General features: G+C 40.6%; 1 protein-coding gene across 1 annotated transcript in view; it reads left to right on the forward strand.

Moving 5' to 3' along the window:
- Positions 1–455: 455 nt before the first annotated feature.
- Positions 456–26,508, forward strand: part of LOC112117079 (spermatogenesis-associated protein 48) — a 41,837-nt gene continuing 15,784 nt past the window's right edge. The window contains exons 1-7 of the mRNA XM_024214926.1: positions 456–969; positions 10,545–10,642; positions 11,764–11,840; positions 15,031–15,169; positions 18,746–18,813; positions 19,861–19,902; positions 20,434–20,541. Coding sequence (XP_024070694.1) covers positions 456–969; positions 10,545–10,642; positions 11,764–11,840; positions 15,031–15,169; positions 18,746–18,813; positions 19,861–19,902; positions 20,434–20,541 — 1,046 coding nt within the window. The remainder of the gene's footprint in view (positions 970–10,544; positions 10,643–11,763; positions 11,841–15,030; positions 15,170–18,745; positions 18,814–19,860; positions 19,903–20,433; positions 20,542–26,508) is intronic.

Below are 26,508 nucleotides of genomic sequence, written 5' to 3' on the forward strand. Positions count from 1 at the left end.
AATGTCAGTTTTGTAGTTTACTTTAAAAAGTATTGATTCAAAAATACTAAATAATTCTTGGGAAAATTAAAAACATTTTATTTGTGTATCCGTGGAATAAATAGTTGTACTCTCATTTAAAGATCTCAACTGTGTTTCCTCAAGGGATCAGATTATTATGATATACACAATTACAAGTTTCATTGTGTCCTAGTGTTCCACCGTTGCCAAGCAACCAAGAGACTCTCTGCTCATTTGACAGCTTCATTCTTTCTCTGGCTGGATCACTCACTGCTTTTCAGGGAAGAATTCACTATTTGAACTCCTGTCTTGGCTTTTATGGTTTCTGTTCAGTAATTTTTTGGATGATGATCTCTAGCTTTACTGTGGTTTGTTGGACAGGATTTCAGAAAGTCTAAGAAATAGAAGAGAGCAGAGTCTTTTTAATTTACTGTCATCTAAAACAATAAAAGAAAATGACTCTGGTTTCCCAGGGAGCTGAAAGGCAGGTAAATGCCTTTAAAAGCTCCAGTCGGTCAGCTGAGCCACTTCACAAGATGGATCGTCATGAGTATCGAAGTCTGTTAAAGAAAATGTACATGCCTTTTGTGAGAGGTCCTGATGACAAACATGATTTTGCCAGCTTCCAAGAGAAAGACAGTAATTCTTTTCTTAAATTCAATCCTTACAGCCCTCCTGTGGGGCCAGATTACCCTTTATTCCCACACCGGGACAATGTGCCTTTAGCTGATCCCTGCTCAGGATTCATGAGCCCAGGAGCTGATGCTGATTTGCAGCCCTGCTGTGGCAGAACCATTGAGTCACTGGTGGATTACAGTGATGTGAAACCTCACCAGCGAGTCCCGCTCCCAGAAAAGACTGCACAGACTACACACACAAGGCATGTGGTCCTGTTGGAGGAGGTGAGCCAGGACAGACGGTGGAACTCCAGGGCAGTGTCAGATGCTTCTATCAGGGCAAGACTTGGAGGTAAAGCAAATTATTATTATGTATTAATTGTTAATTGCCGAAAAAAGGATGGTACTGTTCAAGACACAAATAAGGAGAGTCTTCTCCCCAAAGAGCTTACAAACTATGAATTTAACAGAATATGTTTGCACTGGATGCTTCCACTGAAACCAGCAACTGGAAAGAAGTAGAACAGTTGGATGATTAATTGATTTAGCTGCAAGCATCAGCCAGGTGCCAAAATAGCAAATTGTAACATACATTGACCGAGCAGAGGTCTTTGGAAATAATTGATGTTTAAAAGAATTCATTTTCTGTAAAGAAAGAGGTAAAGTAGAATAATTAAAATGAGTCTCTACTGTAATGTGAGCTGATAGAGCAGATTATTTTGGAGAGTAAGGAAATCGCCCTGTACACTTCTGTGGCATTTTAATGTTATCTGGCAGATATTGTTAAGTGATTCATATTTAGGACCTGCTCCACGTCTATCCCCTTGGTAATCATAGAGAGGATCCAACCCTCTAGATCTGTCATCATGCCTTAGCAAGAATACACCCTATCCATTTATTTTCAAATCAGTGTGTTTTATACAACAAATTTTCAAACAGCATTCAGCTAGTAAAAAGATGACTCCTGTCAAAGTCAACAGCAACTCTTTCCAGGGCCGGCTCTAGGCACCAGCAAACCAAGCACGTGCTTGGGGCGGCACATTTTCAGGGGCGGCATTCCAGCCATCTTTTTTTTTTTTGCTTCAGGCGGCAAAAGCCTAGAGCCGGCTCTGGCAACAGCAGCGCGTCATGCGTGGGGGCGCCCTGGGGCTGCTGCGGTTCACGCCATGGGGGAGCAGCACCCACACCTTGTGGCTCGGCCAGGCAGGCTCCGAGTGGGGGACACTCGGGCTGGGGGTCGCCCCGCGGGACACACGGAGCCGCCTGCAGGTGTCGCAGGGCGGCCGCCCCCCAGCACCACAGCCGGAGCTGGGCGAAGTGGCCCGAGCCGCTCAGGGGCTGCAGCAGAGCAGCCAGAAGCAGCAGAAGCAGTGGGGCCATAGAGGACAGGGCGCTGCCTTGCGGGGCCCGAGTCCCGCTCTCTGGGGCTCCGCTCCCTCTGGGGCTACCCTGCCCCGGCTACTCAGCCCCTTGCCGGGGCGGTCCCCTGTTAAATGCTAGACTGCTGCTAGCTATGGATAAGTGAAAGAAGGTTGGGGAGACAGCACTCCATGGAGTTGTTATGATTATAGTCTCTTCAGCAGGCAGACAGCAGACTTTGGCAGCTGGAGATGATTTGGAAGGGGTAGAGAATAAATCTAGAACTCTCTGTGGCCAAGTCAATCGTTCAGTTCTCAGTCAGAGTAGTGACCTGAAATAGAGGATAGATCTGTGATGCAGGCACAGATCATCGGGCTTTTCTTCAGACACACAGTAGGGCCCAAGTTTTTTCTTGGTTGAAGTCCAGCAAATTCCCATTAATATCAATGGGGCCAGGAATTCACCCTTTAGAGTCTATCTTAGGAAAGAAATCCGTATACACAGCAAAGACCCAAGAACACAGAGAGCTCCAGCAGCAGTATTTTAACGGAGGTTGGACAAAGGTTTGCAAACCTAGTTTTTATATTTAGAAGTTTACCTGTGGTGTTGGGGTGGCAGTTGGGAATATACAGATGTAGTTGGCATATAAGGGCATGGCTACACTTGCAGATGTAGAGCGCTTTGAGTTAAACCAGCCTTCGTGGAGCGCAGTAGGGAAAGCGCTGTAGTCTGTCCACACTGACAGCTGACAGCGCACTGGCGTGGCCACATTAGCAGCTCTTGCAACGGCCACAGCGAGCAGTGCATTGTGGTAGCTATCCCAGCATGCAAGTGGCTGCGATGTGCTTTTCAAATGGAGGGTGGGGTGGGTGGAGTGTGACAGGGAGTGTGTTGTGTGTATGTGGGGGGGGGGAGAGTGGGTTTTTGGGGGGCTGAGAGCATGTCAGCATGCTGTCTTGTAAGTTCAGACAGCAGCAGACCTCCCCCCTACTCCCCACCTCTCTCTCACACACAGCATTCCACAGTAATGGTTGCTTTGTCTCGGAGCAGATAAGCATGCGGGCTGTTAAACGGAGCTTTCAAAGGGCATATCCAAAGCAATGACAAGAGTGGCCACTTGATTTAAGGGGATTATGGGACGTTTCCGGAGGCTGATCAGAGCACAGTAATGCAACACCTCGTTCATACTGATGCTGGGGCGCTCCAGCGGGGGCGCATCAAACGTTATTCTACTCGCCCAGGTGGAGTACCAGGAGCGCTCTAGCCATGGAGTCAGAGCCTTGCCAGTGTGGACGGGTAGTGAGCTAGTGCGCCCGGGGCTCCTTTAATGTGCTGTAACTCACAAGTGTAGCCAAGACCTAAGAAGTGGTGGGATTATAAACTGGTCCTGCTAAGTTTCAACAGGATAGCAAAAGCAAATTCCTCATTTTAGCCTCACAATCCAAAGACCCACCAAGCAAGCCATGGTCATTTCAGCAAGTGATGAGTTAAGTTACAAATTTAGGCCCAGAGACATTCCACGGCTTGGCTATTTGGAGGATGCCTGCTGAAAAAGATGAATCTTGCATTATGACCTGGAGATTGCCAGACATGGGTTTGTGCTGATCTCTGGCAGTAAGACATTCTACAGCCAAGGGATCCTCACAAAGAACATCATTTTTCATTTCTTGTTGTTCTGGCCTGTTTTTGTATGACAGTCTCTATCCCTGTGCTCACCCCTTTTTCAAGACTATGATAAATTTTGTACAAACTATGTCTTGTAAGATATCACCTGAAAACTCATGATATGCTGATCATTACTGTCCTAGTGGAAAGTGGGCATAAGCTTTCGTGGGTAAAAACCTCACTTCTTCGGATGCATAGAGTGAAAGTTACAGATGCAGGCATTATATACTGACACATGGAGAGCAGGGAGTTACTTCGCAAGTGGAGAACCAGTGTTGACAGGGTCAATTCAATCAGGGTGGATATAGTCCACTCCCAATAATGGATGAGGAGGTGTCAATTCCAGGAGAGGAAAAGCTGCTTCTGTAATGAGCCAGCCACTCCCAGTCCCTATTCAAGCCCAGATTAATGGTGTTAAATTTGCAAATGAATTTTAGTTCTGCTGTTTCTCTTTGAAGTCTGTTTCTGAAGTTTTTTTGTTCAATGATAGTGACTTTTAAATCTGTAATAGAATGACCAGGGAGATTGAAGTGTTCACTTACTGGCTTATGTATGTTACCATTCCTAATGTCCGATTTGTGTCCATTTATTCTTTTGCGGAGGGACTGTCCGGTTTAGCCAATGTACATGGCAGAGGGGCATTGCTGGCACATGATGGCATATATAACATTAGTGGATGTGCAGGTGAATGAGCCCTTGATGGTGTGGCTGATGTGGTTGGGTCCTCTGATGGTGTCGCCAGAGTAGATATGGGGACAGAGTAGGCAATGAGGTTTGCTACAGGGATCGGTTCATGGGTTGGTGTTTCTGTGGTGTGGTGTGTAGTTGCTGGTGAGTATTTGCTTCAGGTTGGGGGGTTGTCTGTAAGCGAGGACTGGCCTGCCTCCCAAGGTCTGTGAGAGTGAAGGATCATTTTCCAGGATAGGTTGTAGATTGTGGATAATGCGCTGGAGAGGTTTTAGCTGGGGGCTGTATGTGATGGCCAGTGGTGTTCTGTTATTGTCCTTGTTGGGCCTGTCCTGTAGTAGGTGATTTCTGGGTACCCGTCTTGCTCTGTCAATATGTTTCCTCACTTCCCCAGGTGGGTATTGTAGTTTTACGAATGCTTGATAAAGATCTTGTAGGTGTTTGTCTCTGTCTGAGGGGTTGGAGCAAATTCGGTTGTATCTTAGGGCTTGGCTGTAGACAATGGATCGTGTGATGTGTCTTGGATGGAAGCTGGAGGCATGTAGGTACGTATAGCGGTCAGTAGGTTTCCGGTATAGGGTGGTGTTTATGTGACCATCACTCCAAATAAATCTGTTAGTCTTTAAGGTGCCACCAGACTCCTTGTTGTTTTTGTAGATACAGACTTAACACGGCTACCCCCTGATACTTGACACCATGCAAGGCACTGAATTTAGCCGTATGGAGTGGAAATCCATCAACCTCAACAAAAAACTTGCACAGATACAGACAGACATCATCTTCCTCTCCAAATGCAAACAGATAGAAATCATACCAAATGGACTGAAGGTAAAAAATCCATTGCAATCAACATACTACACTGACTATGGTGAGAGACTGTGCCACACACTCTCAAAGAAACTGAGGAACCACCTGATCAGCATCCTGTACAGCAGACAGGAGAAGATCAAGAATGAGCTCTCAGAACTGGAGACTCTCATACAATACCAACCTTCCACACAAACTTCCACGTGGCTGGACTTTACAAAAATCAGACAAGCCATTTACAATGCACACTTCACTTCTCTACAGAGGAAAAAGGACAGTAAGCTATCTAAACTCCTACCTGCCACAGGGGGCTACAACAGTGGTACCCTCAACTCATCTAACAACATTGTCAATCTTTCCAACCACACACTTAGCCCAGCAGAAGAGTCTGTCCTATCTCAGGGGCTCTCTTTCTGTCCCACCATCCCCACGAACACGATACAGTTCTGCGGTGATCTGGAAGCCTACATGGTGTGTCCATGTTCAGAGAGCCCAAAAACATAAAATGAAAACTTTTTTTTAAAAGATCAAGCCTGGCCAATCACTCACCCAAATTACCATAGTTTACATAGTTCACAATCATTACCTTGTACTGCAGTATAAAAAGAGTTAACCAATAACACTGGTCTACAATTTTTGAGAAGTCGTCTGCTTCAGAGATAAAATGTGCTATTTATTATGTATTTTGATGTGCTGAATTCAAATATGACAATTAAAACAACTGATTGGCTACTGTTTCTAAGATATTTAAGTTTTTACATTTTATGTCTATGTATATTGTGTAGATAGTAGAGTTTTAATCATAAATTGTAAACCTAGGTCTTTTCATGTGTTTATGGTTGCTTTACATGATAATATTTCACCTGTCCAGTTTATGTAACACTTTAAAAATCAGCAAAAGGGTTATATAAATAAAATGTATTATGAAACAAAAGGCAAAAAACTATTATGTACATAGTTTAGTCCTATTCAGTGTCTACTCAGCGCTTCTTGGCTTGTCTCTTGTATTCATTAAATGGAGCATCTCTTGTCACTGTCCAGCAATAGTCTGCAAGCATTGATGGGCTCCATTTGTCCTGATAGCGTTTCTCCATTGTTGCAATGGCCTGGTGAAATCGCTCGCCGTGCTCGTCGCTCACTGCTCCGCAGTTCGGTGGAAAAAAATCTAGATGAGAGTGCAAAAAATGTATCTTTAGTGACATGTTGCAACCAAGGCTTTTGTATGCCTTGAGGAGGTTTTCCACCAACGACCTGTAGTTGTCTGCCTTGTTGTTTCCGAGAAAATTTATTGCCACTAACTGGAAGGCTTTCCATGCCGTCTTTTCCTTGCCACGCAGTGCATGGTCAAATGCATCATCTCGAAGAAGTTCACGAATCTGAGGACCAACAAAGACACCTTCCTTTATCTTAGCTTCTCTTAACCTTGGAAATTTTCCACGGAGGTACTTGAAAGCTGCTTGTGTTTTGTCAATGGCCTTGACAAAGTTCTTCATCAGACCCAGCTTGATGTGGAAGGGTGGTAACAAAATCTTCCTTGATTCAACAAGTGGTGGATGCTGAACACTTTTCCTCCCAGGCTCCAATGACTGTCGGAGTGGCCAATCTTTCTTGATGTAGTGGGAATCTCTTGCACAACTATCCCATTTGCAGAGAAAACAGCAGTACTTTGTGTATCCAGTCTTCAGACCAAGCAAGAGAGCAACAACGTTCAAATCGCCACAAAGCTGCCACTGATGTTGGTCATAGTTTATGCACCTCAAAAGTTGTTTCATGTTGTCCTAGGTTTCCTTCATATGGACTGCATGACCAACTGGAATTGATGGCAAAACATTGCCATTATGCAGTAAAACAGCTTTAAGACTCGTCTTCGATGAATCAATGAACAGTCTCCACTCATCTGGATCGTGAACGATGTTGAGGGCTGCCATCACACCATCGATGTTGTTGCAGGCTACAAGATCACCTTCCATGAAGAAGAATGGGACAAGATCATTTTGACGGTCACGGAACATGGAAACCCTAACATCACCTGCCAGGAGATTCCACTGCTGTAGTCTGGAGCCCAACAGCTCTGCCTTACTCTTGGGTAGTTCCAAATCCCTGACAAGTTCATTCAGTTCACCTTGTGTTATGAGGTGTGGTTCAGAGGAGGAGGATGGGAGAAAATGTGGGTCCTGTGACATTGATGGTTCAGGACCAGAAGTTTCATCCTCTTCCTCTTCCTCGTCTGACTCAAGTGAGAATGATTCTGGTGCATCAGGAACCGGCAGTCCTTCTCCGTGGGGTACTGGGCGTATAGCTGATGGAATGTTTGGATAATGCACAGTCCACTTTTTCTTCTTTGACACACCTTTCCCAACTGGAGGCACCATGCAGAAGTAACAATTGCTAGTATGATCTGTTGGCTCTCTCCAAATCATTGGCACTGCAAAAGGGATAGATTTCCTTTTCCTGTTCAACCACTGGCGAAGATTTGTTGCACAAGTGTTGCAGCATATGTGTGGGACCCACCTCTTGTCCTGATCTCCAATTTTGCAGCCAAAATAAAGGTGGTAGGCTTTCTTAACCATAGTGGTTATACTGCGCTTTTGTGATGCAAAAGTCACTTCACCACAAACATAGCAGAAGTTATCTGCACTGTTCACACAAGTACGAGGCATCTCTGCTCACTTTGGCTAAACAGAAATGTGTCCCTTTGCAAAATCAAACACTGCCAAATAAGAGAGCACGACACTGTATGATTTCTAGAGCTGATATAGGGCAATTTGTTCAGCAGAGTGATGTAAGCTTCGTTATGATTGCATCATCCATGACTTCTAGGAATAACATGATGCAATTCATATCATGTATGATGCAATACCAGCTTCAGATTGCATCATTCATTGTTTTGCCTAAAAAGCAAGTACTGTCCAAACCCAGTCATAGATGTATTTTAGTCATTTCTGGTTTAAATTGAGATCCCTTCCCTTTATAACTCACTTATCCTCCGCCATTCCCAAGTCAAGGGTCGTATATACTGACCCAATAGCATATCTTGAAAACTAGAGCCAATCAACAATTTTAAGCATCATTTTCGTTCTCAGTGACCCAGAATTAGTAAAGTGTGACTACATTTATTTCAGAAGCATTTTGGCTGTAGAGCAGTGATAATTGAAAAATGCCAGCTGGTACTAACCAAAATAAAATGTTCTTAGCAACATATGTTCTTAAATAATTATCAAGCATGCATTGAAATGTGTAATAGTGTGCTTCCTGTTAATCCTGTAAGTAGCTCATCAAGAAAGTACCACATAAAAATCCAAAGTAATCCCTTGCGCTATTAGTAAAACCAATTGTATTTCCTCAAGGGATTTGATTATTATGATTTACAGTTACATATTTCATTGTGTGATAGTTTTTCACTGGTACCAAGTAACAGAGAAATTCTTTGCGTCTTCAGCAGCCCCTGTTGCTTCTCCTATCGTGAAAGTCTTTACAATTTACACTACCATTTTTTATTTTTATGTTTCTCTGAAATCATTTTTCAGTGGCTGATCTGTAGCTTCAATTTGTTGGATAGGAGTAGAGAAAGGAGGAGAACGGCCACAGGGTATATTTATTTTCAGTTATATAAAGCAGTACAGTACAGTTTACACAGAGATTTAAAAAAAAAAACATTTATGCTTGATTAAATGATTTACCTCTAGGGCTTCAATCACTTCAACAAGGGGGCACGTGAACAGCATTACCTGCTGTTAGGGTCTGATCCTGCTCCCTTTGACATCAATACCAACACTTCCATTGACTTCGGTGGATGTCCGGTACAGTGCATCACTTTCACAAGAGGATCGCACTGTTGCCAACTCTTGTAACTTTTTGTGACTCTTGCAATATTAGGTGTTTTTCATAAAGCCTTAGCTCCTGGTTTTATGTGATTACATAAGAACCACAACTTTCACTTAAAAAAATAACAAAAAAACCAACCAATTGTTTAGTTCTTGTAGATGTGCAGAAAATTTTGAAACTGTGACCAAATGCACCCTAAAGAGGTTCAGGCTCAGAAAACATCATACAAATAAAATGGACACAAAATGTATTATACACATCATTGATCCATGTGATGTGATGAGTGAAGGCCAACTTCAAAAAACAAACCAGCTCTGATAGGATCATTAAGTTCTTGGTAAATAAAAGTGTCATGCAACCAAGCTATTGAGTTCCCAACGTGGTCCAGAGAGGCCAGACTGTGCCATCTTCAATCCTGTGGGATGAGCAAGACCAGGAGGGACATTGGGACCTCCAGACACTTGAGCTCTGGGCCAGAATTACTCCAAGTATGCTGAATCTCTCCACAGAAACTAGAAAGAGAGAGAGAGAAAACTGTTAGAAGATTAATTATCCTAACAGCAAAAACCAGATGTGAAAATAGCAAATTATAACATACAGCAGAGATCTGTGAAAATGTGTGTTCAGTTTAGGGTGACCAGATGTCTCAATTTTATAGGGACAGTCCTGATTTTGGGGTCTTTTCTTATATAGGCTCCTATTACCCCCTGTCCCCATTTTTCACATTTGCTGTCTGGTCACCCTAGTTCAATTAGTAAAGCAAATGTAACATTAGAACTATCTGTGTCTTCTGTATAAGACATGCAGGCAGCACAGCTGTCATATTTACTTTATATATACAGCATGAGGAACAGTGCTCACAGCCTTTGGCACCAAATCTACGTTCTTTAACCAAAGAGCTGAAGGAACAATGTTTTAGCATAACCAGAGACAGTGCCTATGTGTATATAAGCAGGACTGCTTCTCTGCAGTAGAGGGCAGTAGTATGCATACATGTACCAATTAATTACAGCATTACAGGAATAAAACTATTCAGAGCAAGGTTCCTACATGAGTGTGTTGAATTTACTGGTCCCAACTAGCCTTTGAAATTCACAACACACTGAGGCAAATGGGGATGACTTTCACTGGGCTATAGTGAGGTCCACATGGGATGTTGCTGTGCAGCATGCTGGAGTGTTGTAGATTCATACCCTGGCTTGCTGTGCAGTAGCTCACTATATAGATAACTTCCTAGTGAAGTTTTACCATAATTGCTGATTTGGATAGTTTTCCTGTATATGTTATATAAGATAGCTTCATTTTCATTGATGATACATTGCATTTTGTTAAGTAGGGCCAAATCACAGCAGATGAAATGCTAATTATTGTTTCTTTCAGCTGCATTTTACTTGAATTTATTTTGCTGAAAGCCTGTAAGTAACTCTCTCTAAAGAGTCAGGAATGGGTAAATATATATTGATGTACTGTATTATAATCTTTATGGTAATATACAAACTATCTCATTTAATTTGTTTAATTTCTGTTAAAGAAATTAAGTAGAGCTGTAGAATGAATAGCACAATACCAAGTCTTTTCTTTCAGGTTGGACAAGTCCAATGAAAGTTACTCCTGCTTCATCTAAACAAAGAGATTCTTTTCAAATTCATAGCTTTGCATTTCATGTGGACCCAAAACTTAAGGTAGTGTGTCTGGTACTGTTTGTTTCAATGATTATACAAGCCTGGATGACAGAACAAACTTTTAAATCTGCAAACTTCTAGTCTTCAGAGCTATAGTGGTCAATGTTCAAAATCAACTTTTGCCAACACTTACCATGCAGTGGTATAATCTAGGATTCTATATTCTTTTCCTAGTCTAATTACAGTGAAATAAGCATAGTATCCTGTTGACATACTCACTTTGTAATATTGACCACTGGCCCTGATTTTTTTTAAATCTTTTTTATCACAAACCATGAATGAATGCTTAAAAGTAAGATTCATACTGGTGAGATGATTTCATCAACTACATGCAGCCCTGATCCTTGACTGAGGTTTCTAAGTGCTGCTATAAGCTAAATAATTATAATATACAGAAGGCATATATACTTCTACGCCCACACCACACACAGAGCTGATGCAGATTTCCAGAATTTACATCATGTGATACAATTGAAATTAAAATAAGCATACCCTGTTTATATCAGTTACTTCCCCTTTAGTCTTTCGCATCAAACAGTTAACTTCCAACAGTACAATTCTATAGTGAAAAGTCTAGTGGTCCTTCATCCTTCCACATCAAGGCCCTGATCTTATTTGAAATCAATGAGACTAATCACATGCTTTTAGTTACACACATGCTTAAGTACTTTGCTGGATTGGGGCCCAAGAACATAATTTTTTCTGATAGCAACCAACATACACTATAATAGGCATGTCTCAGGGGCTGAGAAAGGTAAGTTTGCACTGCCATTCCTAAAGAACATTAGAAGTGGAGTCAGCTGGTACATACATTTCAGATGATTAAAGAGATGAGCTGAGTGAGAACATTGAATCAGAAATATCAATAAAACACACAGGAAGCAGAGCCAAATAAAGAGGCATTTTGCATAGCCTTGTGTGGTGCAAGTGGGATCGTTTATGAAGAATGTGAAACTACTTGTTTCACATTTTGATATTAATAAATGTCTACAGAAAGAGACCACAAATCCTGCTCAGCTCATCTTTAAAAAAAGTTCAGAATTTTATGAGTGTTCATGAGTTTCCCAAAACTAATTTGGGCATCCTGCCATATGCTCTCTCTCATATTATGTTCTCTCTAGAAATCAAGTGATCCTCCTTCTGCAAGTTGGCGAGAAGAAAAAGCAAGGGACTATTTCTACATCTCAAGTACCCAAAAGTGAGCAACTGTTTCTGTCAAGAAGAGATTTTTTTGTTACTTCATATTTATCCACCTTCTTCCTCTATTCATCTTTCAGTAGATGTACATTTAAGAAATTCATGCAGTTTTTCCTACAACCCTAAACTGCAGATGTTGGAAGGAGTAGTTACAATACATGCAGAAATTCAAAACTGGCAGCAGGCAGGGTATATGCGGACAATGCTCTCTATTCCTTTTATATTTCAATTAGGGAAGGCTTTGAATAACTGCTGCCAATGAATCTATGTCAGGTGTCCCTATTCCTCAAACCCCAACACTGTTTGTGGGGCAATTTCATTACAAATTGTGTATTTAGACTTTTCCTTTCCCACGAAAAGAAATGCTCATATTTATTTCTCCCATTGTCTTTGTTTGTCACAGAGTTGTTTGTTTCCACCCAAATTTTCTGATTAAAATTTGGAGAGTTTAAAATAGGGCCCTATGAAATCTGCGTTAACAAGAATATGGATGGAATCGCGGAATCAAAACAATAACACGGAATCCAGGCTCTCCCCAGCACTAGGACTGCAGCAGCATGCGGGCAGCAGGGCTAAGCCATGTGCAGCCACTGGAGATAAGAGACCAGCGGGGTGGGGTGGGGCGTGTGCAGGGGGCTAGGAACGCAGGAGGTGTGGGGAGGAGGTGCAGAGGGCGTGGGGAGGGAGTGCAGGGGGCTAGGGCCACGAGGGAGTGCAAGGGCTAGGGAGAAGGGCTTGCGTCCGGGATTTAAGAGCAGCTTCTGAGAACTCAGTTCCTTGCGGTGTCATTTTCATGTCAGGAGCTGATGTGCTCCTCTGGGACATTGGCATCACATTAAGGGAGAAGTTGAAATTCCCATGGGGCGCTGTGTCAATAAAAGTATTCAGTGCCCAAGCGAGTACAGTTTCATTTGAAATAACTTCTTCATGCTCCTTTATGTGGTATCAGTGTCCCCGTTCTCAAAGACCCACAAAAGGAGAATGCATATATATGTGTTATGAAGGGACGAGAGCCTAAAGTAGCAGAGGTTGCCCTACCTTACGTCTTCTTCCCTGTCAGCTCTGTAGCCAGAGAGAGGAGCTTTAGTAAATATTAAAATCTACTTGTTGGCAAGAGGGAATCAGTTTCTGAGGAAAACACTAACGGGCTAACCATAATGTATCACAATGGAGATGTCTGCCAGATATGGCAAAAATAATGACATTGAAGTTTGTCACTTTGTATTGCTACTCAGCAATAAACTATTGATTTGATAGTTTGAAATTATTTAATCACATTTGAAATTAATTGAAGCATTCCTTCAGAATGTAGGAAGCTTGAAAGTACCAGTTTAATTTAAAAGGCAACAATGAATGCTAACGATGAACTATTTTATGTTTAGTGCATTATTTTTATATATTTTAATTATTCAAATATTAATTCAGTTAAATCGATACTGTAAGAGGCTCTTCTGCGGACTTCTTGTGTTACTGTTCAATAATGTCAGTTTGGTCATATTACCGAGTGCTGCTTTTAAAAGTGATTTAGAATGTGTTACTTTCACTATATATTTGTTGCAATTGTAGGATTTTTTTTGGTAAAATCATTTTTTCCTATTGCAATCCAATTCTGAACATTTTTGTGCATTTATAGGAAGGCTACTTAATTGTTGTCAATGTATCAAAAAGTTTTGATTAAAAATTACAAAGAAATAACTTTTTTTTTAAATGGAAACAAACGCAATCAGAAAATAATAAATCCGAAAATCTACAATAATAAATTTAATTTCATAGGGCCTTACTTAAAAGAAGCATCCATTTTGGTCATAAATTTATATGATAGAACAATATAGCTCATTTTAGATGTGCTGGTACTAGAGGCTTTGTTGTCCCTTTCACTAGCAGTTACTTAATCATATTATAAACTCTTTAATGTCTTCTAACCTTGTAAACAACTGTCCTCCCTGGAGTGAGGGTATTATCATTTTTCCTTAACATAATGGGCTAATAGCAGGTTGCGTATGTCTTTATTCTATGCTGAAAATCTAATGCAAATGTTCCACAAATCCTGGCAGCCAGAACAGAATTCCATGGACCACGCTGATGGGATACACAGATGGGTTTGTATAATGTTGCTTGAAAAGAAACAACATGCTATCCCAACTAGGACATGCTTCTTATCCATAGTTTTCTCTGAAAAATGTAGCTAATGATGATTTACACTTACATGCACATTTTAATCTGTGGATATAAAGATGCATGACAAAGGTGGGCATATAGGAATAGCACCACCTTCCTAAAAGCTTACCCAAACACCTAGATCTTATTCTTTAGGAAATGTTCCAAGGCCTTCCTCTTTAGAAAACCTTTCCATCATAAGTGATACAATTCAAACACCCCATTTATGGCCAAACCTCTACTAATTCTCCAGCTTTCCCCCTCCCCCAAAAAACCCTAACCCAAGCAGAGTTTTGACACCAAAAAGAGAGATGTGCCAGAGATTCCATGAAATCCATTAGAGATTTTGCTATTCCTGTTTTTTACATGGAAGGTGCTCATATACTATGGTGGTGGACGACAGTCTAAAACCTTAAGATAGATAGGTACTTTTTTTTTTTTTTCCAGAGAGGCACTGTGGCTTAGTAGATGAGATTCTGCACTGTCATCTGAGACCTGTATTTTACTCCCAAACTCTGCCATCGACTTCATCCAATCTTGGGCCACCTCTCTGGTCCTTATTTACTCCATTTGCAAGATGAGGAGATATGGTATTTGCCTCTTGTAAAGGAGGGGTGGGAAGTGTGGAGCCTGCTAAGGGCATTCAGTGGAAGAGAAGATCTCCTGGCTTCTAACTCAATGCTCCTTCCCATAAACTAAGGGGTATTTTGGTAAGACAAGTATGGCCACTTTAACTAGCTTTAGTGGCTCACAGTGTGCCAAAAATTCCTCTCCCAGGAGGCAAGTTTTTTTCATTCATTCTCTTTCACTGAGCATCAAGAAAAATAAATCACTCTTTCTCTGCAGTTTCCTGAAATATGTTCTCATGTGCAGATCCAATATGTTAGCAGACTATTAGGAGATTGCATTACAAAATCTAATCCTCACATGCAAAGTACATTTTAATCCCCTAGTTATACATGTCACACCATGCATCACTTATAATGATTGTTTTAAATATGTTCCTTTTCTTCTTCTTTTTATTAATGGTCTAGAGCTTATGAAGAAGTTCCTTGGGATAAGATATTACCACCCAAAATCCCACAGCCAGAGTCAACAGTAGAAATGATGGCTGATCCCATCTCCCAGTGTTTTACAATAAAGAGATACAATCCTGCGCCAGAAATAAGCCAAGTCAGTGAACCTTTTTTTTAAATAACAGTTTGTGGTTTTTGCTAATGAAATACAGCACAAAGTATGGCCTGCAGGTCACATTAACCTTTCAGAAATAGGCCCAAACCAATACCCTATATCCAAACATCCCCGTAGTTTGGGAAAGTCCAAAACTGGATTGTGACTTGATGGCTAAAGCCTATCTTTTGTTTTGTTACTTAGTATCTGACAAAGAAAGGGGTTAGTAAATGAGTCAGTTCATGAGAATTCAAGGATGTGAAACTGGAGCATTTACAAGCCACAAAAGCCATTTACTGCAAATCCAATGCCCACTGAAGTCAATCAGAACCTTTTCTTTAGAGCTGGGTAGAAATGGGCAATTTTCCATTAAAAATATCCGTGAAAATGGGGAAAAAATAGTTTTAGTTGAAATTTTCTACAAAAAGTTTTGACTTTCCGTTATTTCAATCGAAAACATTTTTTTTTTTTTGGTTTGGAAATGCTGTTGTGGTTTTGCCGTGTTGGTGGTTAGTTAAAATTATATGTGCTCTGATTCTCCTCTATAACTTGGACTCTCTCACTGTACTACATCTTCCGAGATGCACCACAGTCTCTCCTCCAGGTTGTTATGTCTCAGGCATCATTCACCATGGTGCATTATGGGAGATGTAGTCTGAACAAGGAGCCCAACCCATAAAAGAGAATTTTTGACCAGACTTCCTTTTTATTGATTTCAGCATGCATTGGATCAGGCCCATAGTTTTACCTCACCTATATTTTTAAGAAATATTAACTGTAACATAATATTAAAACATATAGTCCCCTTTATTAGAGTGAGACAGGATTGGATTGCTTAGGGGATTGATAATGAAATATAGAGACTTTCACCACTGTGGCACCACTCTAAATGTGGTGAAGAAATTATCTCCTCTGATTACCGCTAAAAGGCCTGTTTGAACTAGGTCTCCATCTAGTTCCCAGTGGGCAAATGTTCAAGTGACAAAAAATGCCATCACAATTTATACTAATTGGCTCCATTAGCAGCCAACAGAGGCCAAGTTTTGAATTGGCATGAGTGTAAGCTATTCTCTCACCCCGTCAGGACAAGATTGAGGCACTTTCGGGTGTACAGTGTGGGAAATTTCCTCCCTCTGCTTTACACACAAAACCTGTAGCTTATTTACTTCCCCAGTCAAGTAGATTGCATGCAAATACGTCACAAATCAGAAGACAAAGTGCCATGAGGCATGCATCAGGCTGCTTAGAAAATCAGTACCAAAACTATGAGATTATGCTCACAAATGCAAGGATGTTTCCTTTAGTTTTCAAAAGTAAAAAGCAGGGTCACAGTATTCATAGAGCAGACTCTGCCACTTGACTCAGAAAGCAGCACTTCAGCTGGCTTCACAGGGACTGGCTTCTTTTTTCTCTTTTCTAAATTGTTAAAAAATGTGTCCTAAGGTCACTGCTATAATATCTAGAAATTGCCTGAGGACAGAGGAGTTTATTTGTTATAACCTAAATCACTGACTCTTTCGAGGGAAAAGTGCATGAGAAACACAGTTCATTTTGGAATCTTCCTGTCAGGAATCAGGGCCTGCAGCAGAGCTAGTCTCCTTGAAGCCTGATCAGTGCAACTGGCCTGCAGCAAGCTGCCTGATTAGCCATGCAACCTGACTGGCTGCAGAGGCCAACAGGCTGGCTCTTAGGCCAGCAGCAGCCACAGCTTGTTGTCTTCTCAATACTCCTGCCCACCACTGTGTCTGCTCCTGCCTTGCACCTAGCCTTGCCTCTGTCCTCACCCTGCCTTGAACCCCTCCTGGCCTGATACCCCGCTTGCTCCAGTTCCGGACCTCCAGTTTGACCCTTGGCTCTCGCTCCTGACCATGGACTCCAGATTGACCCCCAGCTCTGGTAATCAGTTTCTGCCTTCCAGTTTTGACACTTGGCTTTGGCTCCTGATGACAGACTATGGCTCTGACCCTGGCCACTAGGCTAGACTGCCCTCATCCCAGTTGGCTGACACTTCCACTATGTTAACAACTTGATCTGTTTTCCATTCAGTTTAGTCAAGTCTCTCTCTCTCTCAAAAAAAGAGGATTCAAAACTTTATATCATTTGGTCTAGACCAGAGGTTCCCAAACTTATTTGGCCTACCGCCCCCTTTTCAGAAAAAAAATTACTCAGCGCCCCCCTGGAAATCTACCTTCTTTAAGCGAACAAACAGAAAGATGCAGTGACAAATTTGTGTTCTTTTATGTATCTATATTTCTATCTACATCCTACAATATAGTAAAGAAAGTTGTTATTAGAATATCGCCCACGACATCAGGTATACAGTGGTTTTTGGGTAAGACGGCAAAAGACAACCAAACTAAAATACTAATGAAACTAATAAACTGGGTTTTGTTCTTTGCTCAGCATTAGATATATGTATTTGATATTAAATTGTCAAATATCAAACTAAATTTATCAAGAAATAATTAATTTAAAAAATAATCAATATGCAATTAAAAATCAGTTAATAGTTTTAATTTAGTTTGCCCTTATTTAAATAATTGTTCCTTATTAACACACGCCTTATTTACCAATTAACACAGATGATTCGATAGATATAAATAAATGTTAATAGTTAACAGTTTTTTTACGATTTCATTCCCCTGTTTTCGTTAATATTGTAATAAAAAATATGACAAATATATTGACTGTACACTTCAAATAGTACTGTACCGACACAAGCCTGCTACGATTTTATTATTAGTAAGCACTAGAGACACAGAAACGTACGGTAAGATATGTAAGAAAATGTATAAAAATACTCACGTGTAAATTGCTGTTTTATTGACAAAGCAATTGTTGTTTTATTGTATTATTGTTGTTTATGTGATCCGTAATCCGTAAAGATCGAAGGTATCGAATATGAATAAAAATTTTTAAATACTTATTGCACTATTGTTAACTGCTTTTTACACAATTCAGAAACAATCTAAATTAGATTTCATACATGTCGCCTATTTATAGTATCGTATTGTAAACAAGTCATTACACGCACATATTCCTGCCGATGCATGCTGGACTTCCCAACAATGCGCGACACGCTCGCCTGCCAACACTTGCTTGTTAAGAGCTGTTGGCGGACTTGACACCTGATCGGTTATAATTTGTGAATTTATTTGGAAAATAAAGTAATCACTACAACTTTAACTCTATGTTACACAACAGATGAAACATGTACGAACGGTTTTTCAAAATTTTCTTATATTCTCTTCTTTCTTTATGCTTCCACCGCCCCCTTATTTTTATTCAACTCCCCCCAATTGCACCCGAGGCTACTACTGCCCCCCTGGATCGTTCCAGCGCCCCCCAGGGGGCGGTATCACCCACTTTGGGAACCTCTGGTCTAGACTCTACACTACGTTTTGGTTGTCTAATTAATGATATTTTGGAAACTAAAGCCCAGTCCTGCAATTGGATCTGCACAGGCCAGCAGATCTGACTGCAGGATTGGCACATAAAAATATATCGGGCTTACCTAATTAAATGATATTGTGTTACACAGAGCTCATGTTTCAAGAAACATTCTGATTGTGATTCTAGGTTGTTGGGGGCCTCTGGGACAGATTTCAAACAAGATCTTTTACTTCACCACAAAAACCAATTGATTTGTAAGTTTCTTTTTTATATTTTTATTGTCTTTTAATCATCATGTTTCCTTTATAGATCTCTCTGTGTATGGTATAGTTCTTTTTTCAAATATAGTTACACAGATGTCATCTGAGCTTGCAGTGATTGTACATTTCACCAACATACTGTAATCAGAAAGGTTAAAGATATTCCATTAATAATTTTATTGAAAATTATACCTGAGATCAGGCTTCCTGTGGGAGGATTAGACATGAAAATGTGACTAGAGAGGTTCCCAGTGGCTAGTTACTGTATAATAGCTGCACCTCTGACTCTTTCATTGACAGGTGCGTTTTTATTGTAGAGATTTTACAAATAGCATATATTTACAAAATCCAAGACTTTGTCCTTTTTTGTAGTGTTAGAAATGATCTCAGAATGCATTTCAGCTGAACAGTAGGGGAAGAAAAGGAAAGATTAATAGGGGCTCAGAGGGTGAGTCAGGGACAGGTAAAGAGAGGATGGGAGGTGAGCCAGGGACAGATTAAATAGACGACAGTAAGGTGAGGCCGGGAGGGGAAAAGACAGGTCGGCAGAGTGAGAAGGGAAGGACAGCAAAGCCCTAATGTGTTGGATCAGAACAAGAGGGACAGAGTAAGAGAGAGAGCGCAAATTCAAGCCTGATGTTAAATTGATATATCTCCCATTGAAGTCCATGGGATTTGAGCTTCCCTCTGAAGAGCAGCTCAGTTTTTAAAAAGCTTTGCCACACAGTGACTAAAGCTGCAATTACCTGTGATATGGTTTGAAAACCCAGAACTGTGCCTACTGAATAGGGACTTTATCATCTGTGCCAGTCCGCCCCCCCCCCACTACTTGATTTTGAACTCCCCCGCCCCCGTCATTCCAAAAGCAAAACTTGGACTTGCTTCTGCCACTCCTGTGAGTCCTCAAAAGTAGGTCTCTAAGTCACTTCCTCTTTATCTTTTCATGTTTGCTGCATAAAAAGTTTACTTAACATAGTAATCAGTTAAATCAATTCCATCTTTTTTCTAATAACTAATATATCTTGTATTTTTTCTTAACAGTGTAAGCCCAAGCTCTCGAACTCAACATATTCCTCTCTACACGTAAGTAAAGATTTAGCAACATTATGTATTTTTTTAGTTTTGATTTAATGCAATCAGCCCATTTGTCTCATCTTCCTAATGCAAGGTTTGCAGCTTCACTATTCTCCTCGACTTATTCTTGGGTAACTCCACTGACTTCAGTGGAATTGCTTTCATTTACAATAGTGTGAGTTAAGAATGAGGCTCCATTGTGTCCTCATCTCAAAGGTATCGTACTTTACTGTGGCACAGTATAAGCGTCAAAGAAAAAAATAGGGATGACAGATGTTTCTCACGTTACTTCCAGCTTTCCCGAAACTGATCACTGCACATATGTGATAGAGTTGTCCCTAATTATATGCTGCTGGTTCTGTGTGTTTGTTTTTGTCTTGGGACAGTACTGCACAAAGTATAGTTCATCTCCATGTATTTTCTTGTGGACCATTTTAATAAATAACTATAGATGTGGAGCTTGAAGTATGATTCAGCTGCCTCCGCCAGCTGTCTTATGAATAATGTATATGTCTTTGCTTTTCCTTTTTATCCAAACAGTGGCTGTATTGGTGCAGAGAATTTTGAAGACCTAGACAATGCCAGTGTAGATGTGATTACTCTTGGCAGTGTTCGAACTTCAAAACCTCGCTACACAAGAACTGCTCAGTATGTTGCCTCTATTACCTTGCTTTTACTATAACTACTGCTGGAGTTCTAGTCATCTTGAAAAGAAGAAAAAGGCCTGAGGTCCTGGTCTTGCACAAGAAAGGACATAAGATTTTCCCTATCCTGAATGGAGGGACCTGTATGAGGGTCTGTTGCACAAGTGATATTGTTGGGTTTTAGGTACCAGAGGGTTTTCACTGTGTGGCTCACTGAGCACACCAAAGGCCAAAGGAAAGATAGCCATTGACTTCAATGGCCATTAGAGCACAACTTCACTGCACATGGATCAATGCATTTGAGCCAATATAAAGGACCATTCTGTCTGGATACATAAAATGTAGTCACAGCAGCAGCTACAAGATGATGGGAGATTTTGCTAATAGGTTTATCTTGTACAGTATGGCAAACTTTACCCTTCATGTTTGTGTTAGATTATATCTCCCACCTGCAGCCTAACCTATGAATAAATTCATCACAGAACCCTAGGGCTTGATTCTCCATTGCTCTATTCCAATCTGGTGCTGAACAGTGCTACTCATTTTAGTAGAGTTGAAGTAGTGTAAAACTGGAATAACATTGGCCCTTCAGAAATTCAGAATAGATCTTTTTCCATCTTTCAGAAATTTGATGCTTTTTCAGATTTCTTGCTTTTTCTTTCTCTCTCACCTCTTTTTATTCATTATCCAAATTAGACTTCCTATGGTACAATTATTCCTGAAACTGCTTTAATAAGCACTTCAGGAGAAAATGAAGTTAAGCAGAAGCTTCTGTTTTCATTAATTTACAATTCTATAGATGGGTTACTTTGGAAAAACATAAGTAAATGAGAGGCACCTCTTCACCTCATTAATTCCTGTGTTTCACCAAGTGTATATTCTGTTGGATAAGAATCATTATGGCAAATATCACACTGTACGTCTGCTTAATACTGTCACTCCTCTGCTGGCAGATATTAGGGCAATGAGATTGATTCCCTGTGGAGGAGAAATGAGTGACGTGGATTCTGGGCGTTTTCTTGTAACTGTTTTACTCCTTTTCATGGAACGTTTAATTGATATTTTGCTAAATGACCTTGGCTTAAATATGTAAAGAAAAATATCTTTGTGATTGGAAAACATTTGTAGTAATGTAAGTTAAATATGTAAATTCATATCCATCCCTCAGTAGTGTGGTGTTATCCATGATACTAGAACATGTTTGTAATAGCCTACCCACAGTTGTCTGTCAAAAGGTGTAGACTACTTATGATAGTGCCTATACACCACTGTGTCTCTATAATGTGTTATTTATGGTCCAGTGGCTATGGAACAATGTTTGGAGCCAGAAAACATTATATATAAGGGATTATATATTCCTTCCTTTGCAGTTGATCCACTAGGGAAAAACTCTTAGGACCAGATTTACAAAGGTGACTTCAAAAGAAGTTAGGACTTAACCTGCTTAGATGCTTTTGAAAATCCCACTATGCATCTATCTGTGTGTTTAAGTGCCTAAGCACCTGTCTAAATCTGGCCAATAGGGCCTCGCCCACATCTAATGAGTCAATTGAAAGACTCCTCCCATTAATTTCAATGAAGTTTTGGATGATGGCCTCAGACCCAGTTTTTCACAAGTAGTTTCTATGTTTGGATGCTTCTGTTTTCAGGTTCCCAACTTTAGATATCACCGGCCTGATTTTCAGAGGGGCTAAACATCCAGAACTCCAGTAGAAGTCAGTGGGAGCTGCAGGGAACTGGAGTGGGAGCTGCAGGCACACCGTACCCTTAAAACCAATTTCTAGGGCCAAAATTTTCAAATTTTACTTTCCAAAGTTAGGGTCCCCAATCCAAAGTCCACTGAAGTCTTGAAGTATTTCTATTAATTTTAATGGGCTTCAGATAAGGCTGACGCTGAGCAATTCCCACTGATTAAAATAAGAGCTAGAAATTGGCCCTAGAAGTGCTCATCACTTCTGAAAACAGTCACTTATTAGGTGTCTAAATATGAATAGTTGTGCCTGATACTAAGTACCTGAGTTAAAAAAATTGTTATAAGTGTATAAAGTTGGACACCTAATACTACTGCTAACTATTATCTTCCTAAAGCTGTAAACCTTTCAAGGCAAAGATTTAGTTTTTTCCATACTTTCAATAAACATAACAGGATAAAGTCCTGGGAGAAATGAGTATAAGAACTCAATAGTTTTGGAGAAGAATGTAGCAGTTTATGTACACTATCCCTCTGCATACATAGCATACATGGCTATATAGCTGTGTTCTTTTGTGACATGCACAGAATCACAATATTAAACAAATAAAAAGTCAAATCACATCAGACTCATTTAATACGACTTCCTTAACAAAATCATTACAAGGAGGTGTTGAATTTTCTGAGGCATACTACAAGGACAGCAATTTCTGGAATTCAGCATTCCGTTTTTTCTGTGGGGGGGAGGGTAGTAAGGAAAAGTCCAATCCTAAATTAGTATACAACTGATTATTACTGTGTTACATTGCAATATTAATGAACAAGTCCATAGATAGCAAAAAAAAAAAAGGCATTTTTTCTGAATAATAAGTAGCAGCCCTAGAAATCTGTTTGCCATGGGGAAAAACACAGAATTTGCATTTTTACAGAGAATCTTTAGTTTTTACTTTTTGTGAAAAAATGAAAACATATTAACTAAATTTTACTGAAAGTTAGAGTGACCATATTTCCCAAAAAGAATGAGGAGTACTTGTGGCACCTTAGAGACTAACAAATTTATTTGAGCATAAGCTTTCGTGGGTTAAAACCCACTCCATCGGATGCATGCAGTGGAAAATACAGTAGGAAGATATATATACACAGAGAACATGAAAAAATGGGTGTTGTCATACCAACTGTATCAAGAGTAATTGATTAAGGTGAGCTATTATCAGCAGGAGAAAAAAAACTTTTGTAGTGATTACAGTCGTTACAGTCGTTTTTCTCCTGCTGATAATAGCTCACCTTAATCAATTACTCTCGATACAGTTGGTATGACAACACCCATTTTTTCATGTTCTCTGTGTATATATATCTTCCTACTGTATTTTCCACTGCATGCATCCGATGGAGTGAGTTTTAGCCCACGAAAGCTTATGCTCAAATAAATTTGTTAGTCTCTAAGGTGCCACAAGTACTCCTTGTTCATTTTGCTGATACAGACTAACACGGCTACCACTCTGAAACCTGTCATATTTCCCAAAGTGAAAACAGGATACTGCACAGGGCTGGCCTGAGCTGCCCAGGACAGGGACTGACAGCCCAAGCCCCCACCAAATGTTGCTCTGTGCCCCCCTAATGGCAAAACTGGGCATTTGTCCCATTTGCTCTTTCCCAGTTTGCCAAAAAAGTCAAGACGTCCGGGACAGAGCTTAAAAAGGAGATTGGCCTGGTCCAAAACAAGACGTTTGGTCATCCTAGTTCGACCGATACCTATATATATTGAGGCTAGGGAAACTAAAGTTCAGCGTTTTATTTTAATCACGGAAAAATGCAGATTTTAATGGATTTTTTTACCAGAGAATTTTGGTTTTTTGTCACGGAAAACTGGGATCTCTGATGATAAGATTGAGTGTTGTAATGCTAAACAAGTGATTACTAGCTTTGGCCACTAGATGTCCTCTGAGTTTGCAAAAGCTGTTTATATTCTATTAAATATATGATTTCCTTTTACTTACAGTATGAACTTGAAAATATTTTTTTCTCTTTATGTCCTTCCTGAATTTTTCTTAAGCGGGCTGAGCTGGTCAGGCATTTACCTGGAAAGCTGGGGTAACACATAAAGGTGGTAAAACAAAAGAGGAACAAAGTTGTTTTTTGTGTACAGTTTCTCATTGGCTAGATCTTTTCTTTCTGTAGTTTTCAGTGAACAGGGGTAGTCCACATTTGTAAGGCAACCACAGTAGGTATATTTTTTGTGGTAAAAATAAGCTTTAAAAGTGTTCTCCCCTCTTCTGCAGAAAAGGCAAACTCCCATTGTCAGAGAGATGGGCCTGCATGACAAATTTCAGAACATATGCTAAACAAATGTCTGGAACAAATGTGGGGATGGCTGGTTTTGTTGTGTTCTTTAGTAATCATTAGGTTCAGTCATCTCTATTAATTTAATACAGAATGTACATTACTTTAAATAGCGCCAGGTGCGGCTACCCTTACTCACTCTGAGTAGCACCTTACTCTTCAGGTAGCCCTACTAATTTCAGTGGGACTACTTGCAGAATAAGATGGTATTCCCTGTGATTAAGGGGATCAGAATCTGATCCCTACTATACACACCATATCCACTAAGCCTAAATAAAAGATTATAAATTTATAGATCTTAAGGGCAGAAGTGACCATTATGATCATTTAGTCCTTCCTCCTGCATAACATTGAATTTCATCCAATCTGCATCAAACCCATAACTTCTGGTTGAGTTGGAGCACAAAAGAATAGAAAATGGTTATCCTGAAATACATTTTTTAAAACGTATGGTCACTATGTTAACCCTATGGGTATGTCCACACTGCAATAAATCACCCGTGGCTGGCCCATGTTAACTGACTCAGGCTCGCAGGGCTTGGTCTGCTGGGCTATAGAATTGCAGGTGGACATCCAGGTTTGGTCTGGAGCCCAGGCTCAGGGACCCTCACCTGTCACAGGGCCACAGAGCTCAGACTCAAGCCCAAGCCTGGACATCTACACTGCAGTTTTATGGCCTCGCAGCCTGAGCTCCACAAGCCTGTCAGCTGACATGGGCCAGCCGTGGGTGTTTTATTGCAATGTAGACACACTCTTTGAAACTGAAGCGGCGGCACTGTCCAAATAAGCACCACGTTCCCTGCCCACATTCTGGGTCTGGGTTTTTTTCACTGCACTCGACAGCAGTTTATATAGTAAGTCACTTTCAATGTTTTGTTAATGATCAGCTGCAATTCCTGTGTCAAGCACTAAAGTGATGACATCACTTTCATGTAGTGCTCTGGGGCAAGTTCATGTTCTTCCCCAGGCCCTGCAAGAAAGTATTTACAATAAGAGCAGTAACAAATCTGAAACTAGAACTTCAGGGGCCGACAGTGGGCCAGGTGGCAGAGACAAAGGGGAACAGAGAGGTGGTGAGCAGGTTGGTGTATTCCTCTTGGGCCCATCCATTCTCCCCTTTTGGGGAACAGAAAGCCATTTTTTTACTTTTAAAGGAATTAGAAAAAAACAAACTCTGGTCATTATTATTTGTACTGTGCTAATGCCTAAGGACCCCAACCAAGAATGGGGGCTTATTGTGCAAAATGCTCTACATAGACATAGTATAGTCCCTGCCCTGAAGAGATTACTGTGTAGCCAGGAAATAGTCCTATTCCACTTTACAGATGGGGAACCAAGATATTAAATGATTTGGCTGAGTTGGACAGAGAATTTGTGGCAGACCCAGGAATCAGACCCACATTTCCTGAATCCCAGTCCAGTGCCTTAATCACAAGACTGTAATTCCTCTATAATTCTTTTTACAGCGTGGCCTGTTAGAAACTTGATTAAAAAAAAGTATATTAAAAAATACAAATAAAGATACAGAGATGTATTTGTTCTTGTAAACCATTTTTTCCCTGTGTGAAGCAGACACAAAATAACTAGTGGAACCCCACTCCCATATAAGAAACCTGTGACTCAGCCACAGATGCTAAACTTGTGAACCTATATTTATATTAATCAAAATCATATTTCTGGTCTGCTCAGTGGCCTAGCATTATCAGTCTGTGTTGCCAGGAGAGAGACCTGGAAATTGATTTCTCAGTGTAATCTCTTGCTCCTCGTCACCCAGTAAGAGATCCCGAATGGCAATGCACTGCATATCACCAGGCCAGCCCTGAGTAGGCCATTGTTAAGGACATTTTGTTTGCAGATTCACTCCTGAGCTGGCTACAAACACATTGGGGTTGATCCATCCCTCCTCTTTCATCTTTATTACATTGGAACACATGTCCGAGG

The sequence above is a fragment of the Terrapene carolina genome, unplaced genomic scaffold, assembly GCF_002925995.2.
Source record: "Terrapene carolina triunguis isolate 2854851 unplaced genomic scaffold, T_m_triunguis-2.0 Scaffold179, whole genome shotgun sequence".
NCBI classification, from domain to species: Eukaryota; Metazoa; Chordata; order Testudines; family Emydidae; genus Terrapene; species Terrapene triunguis.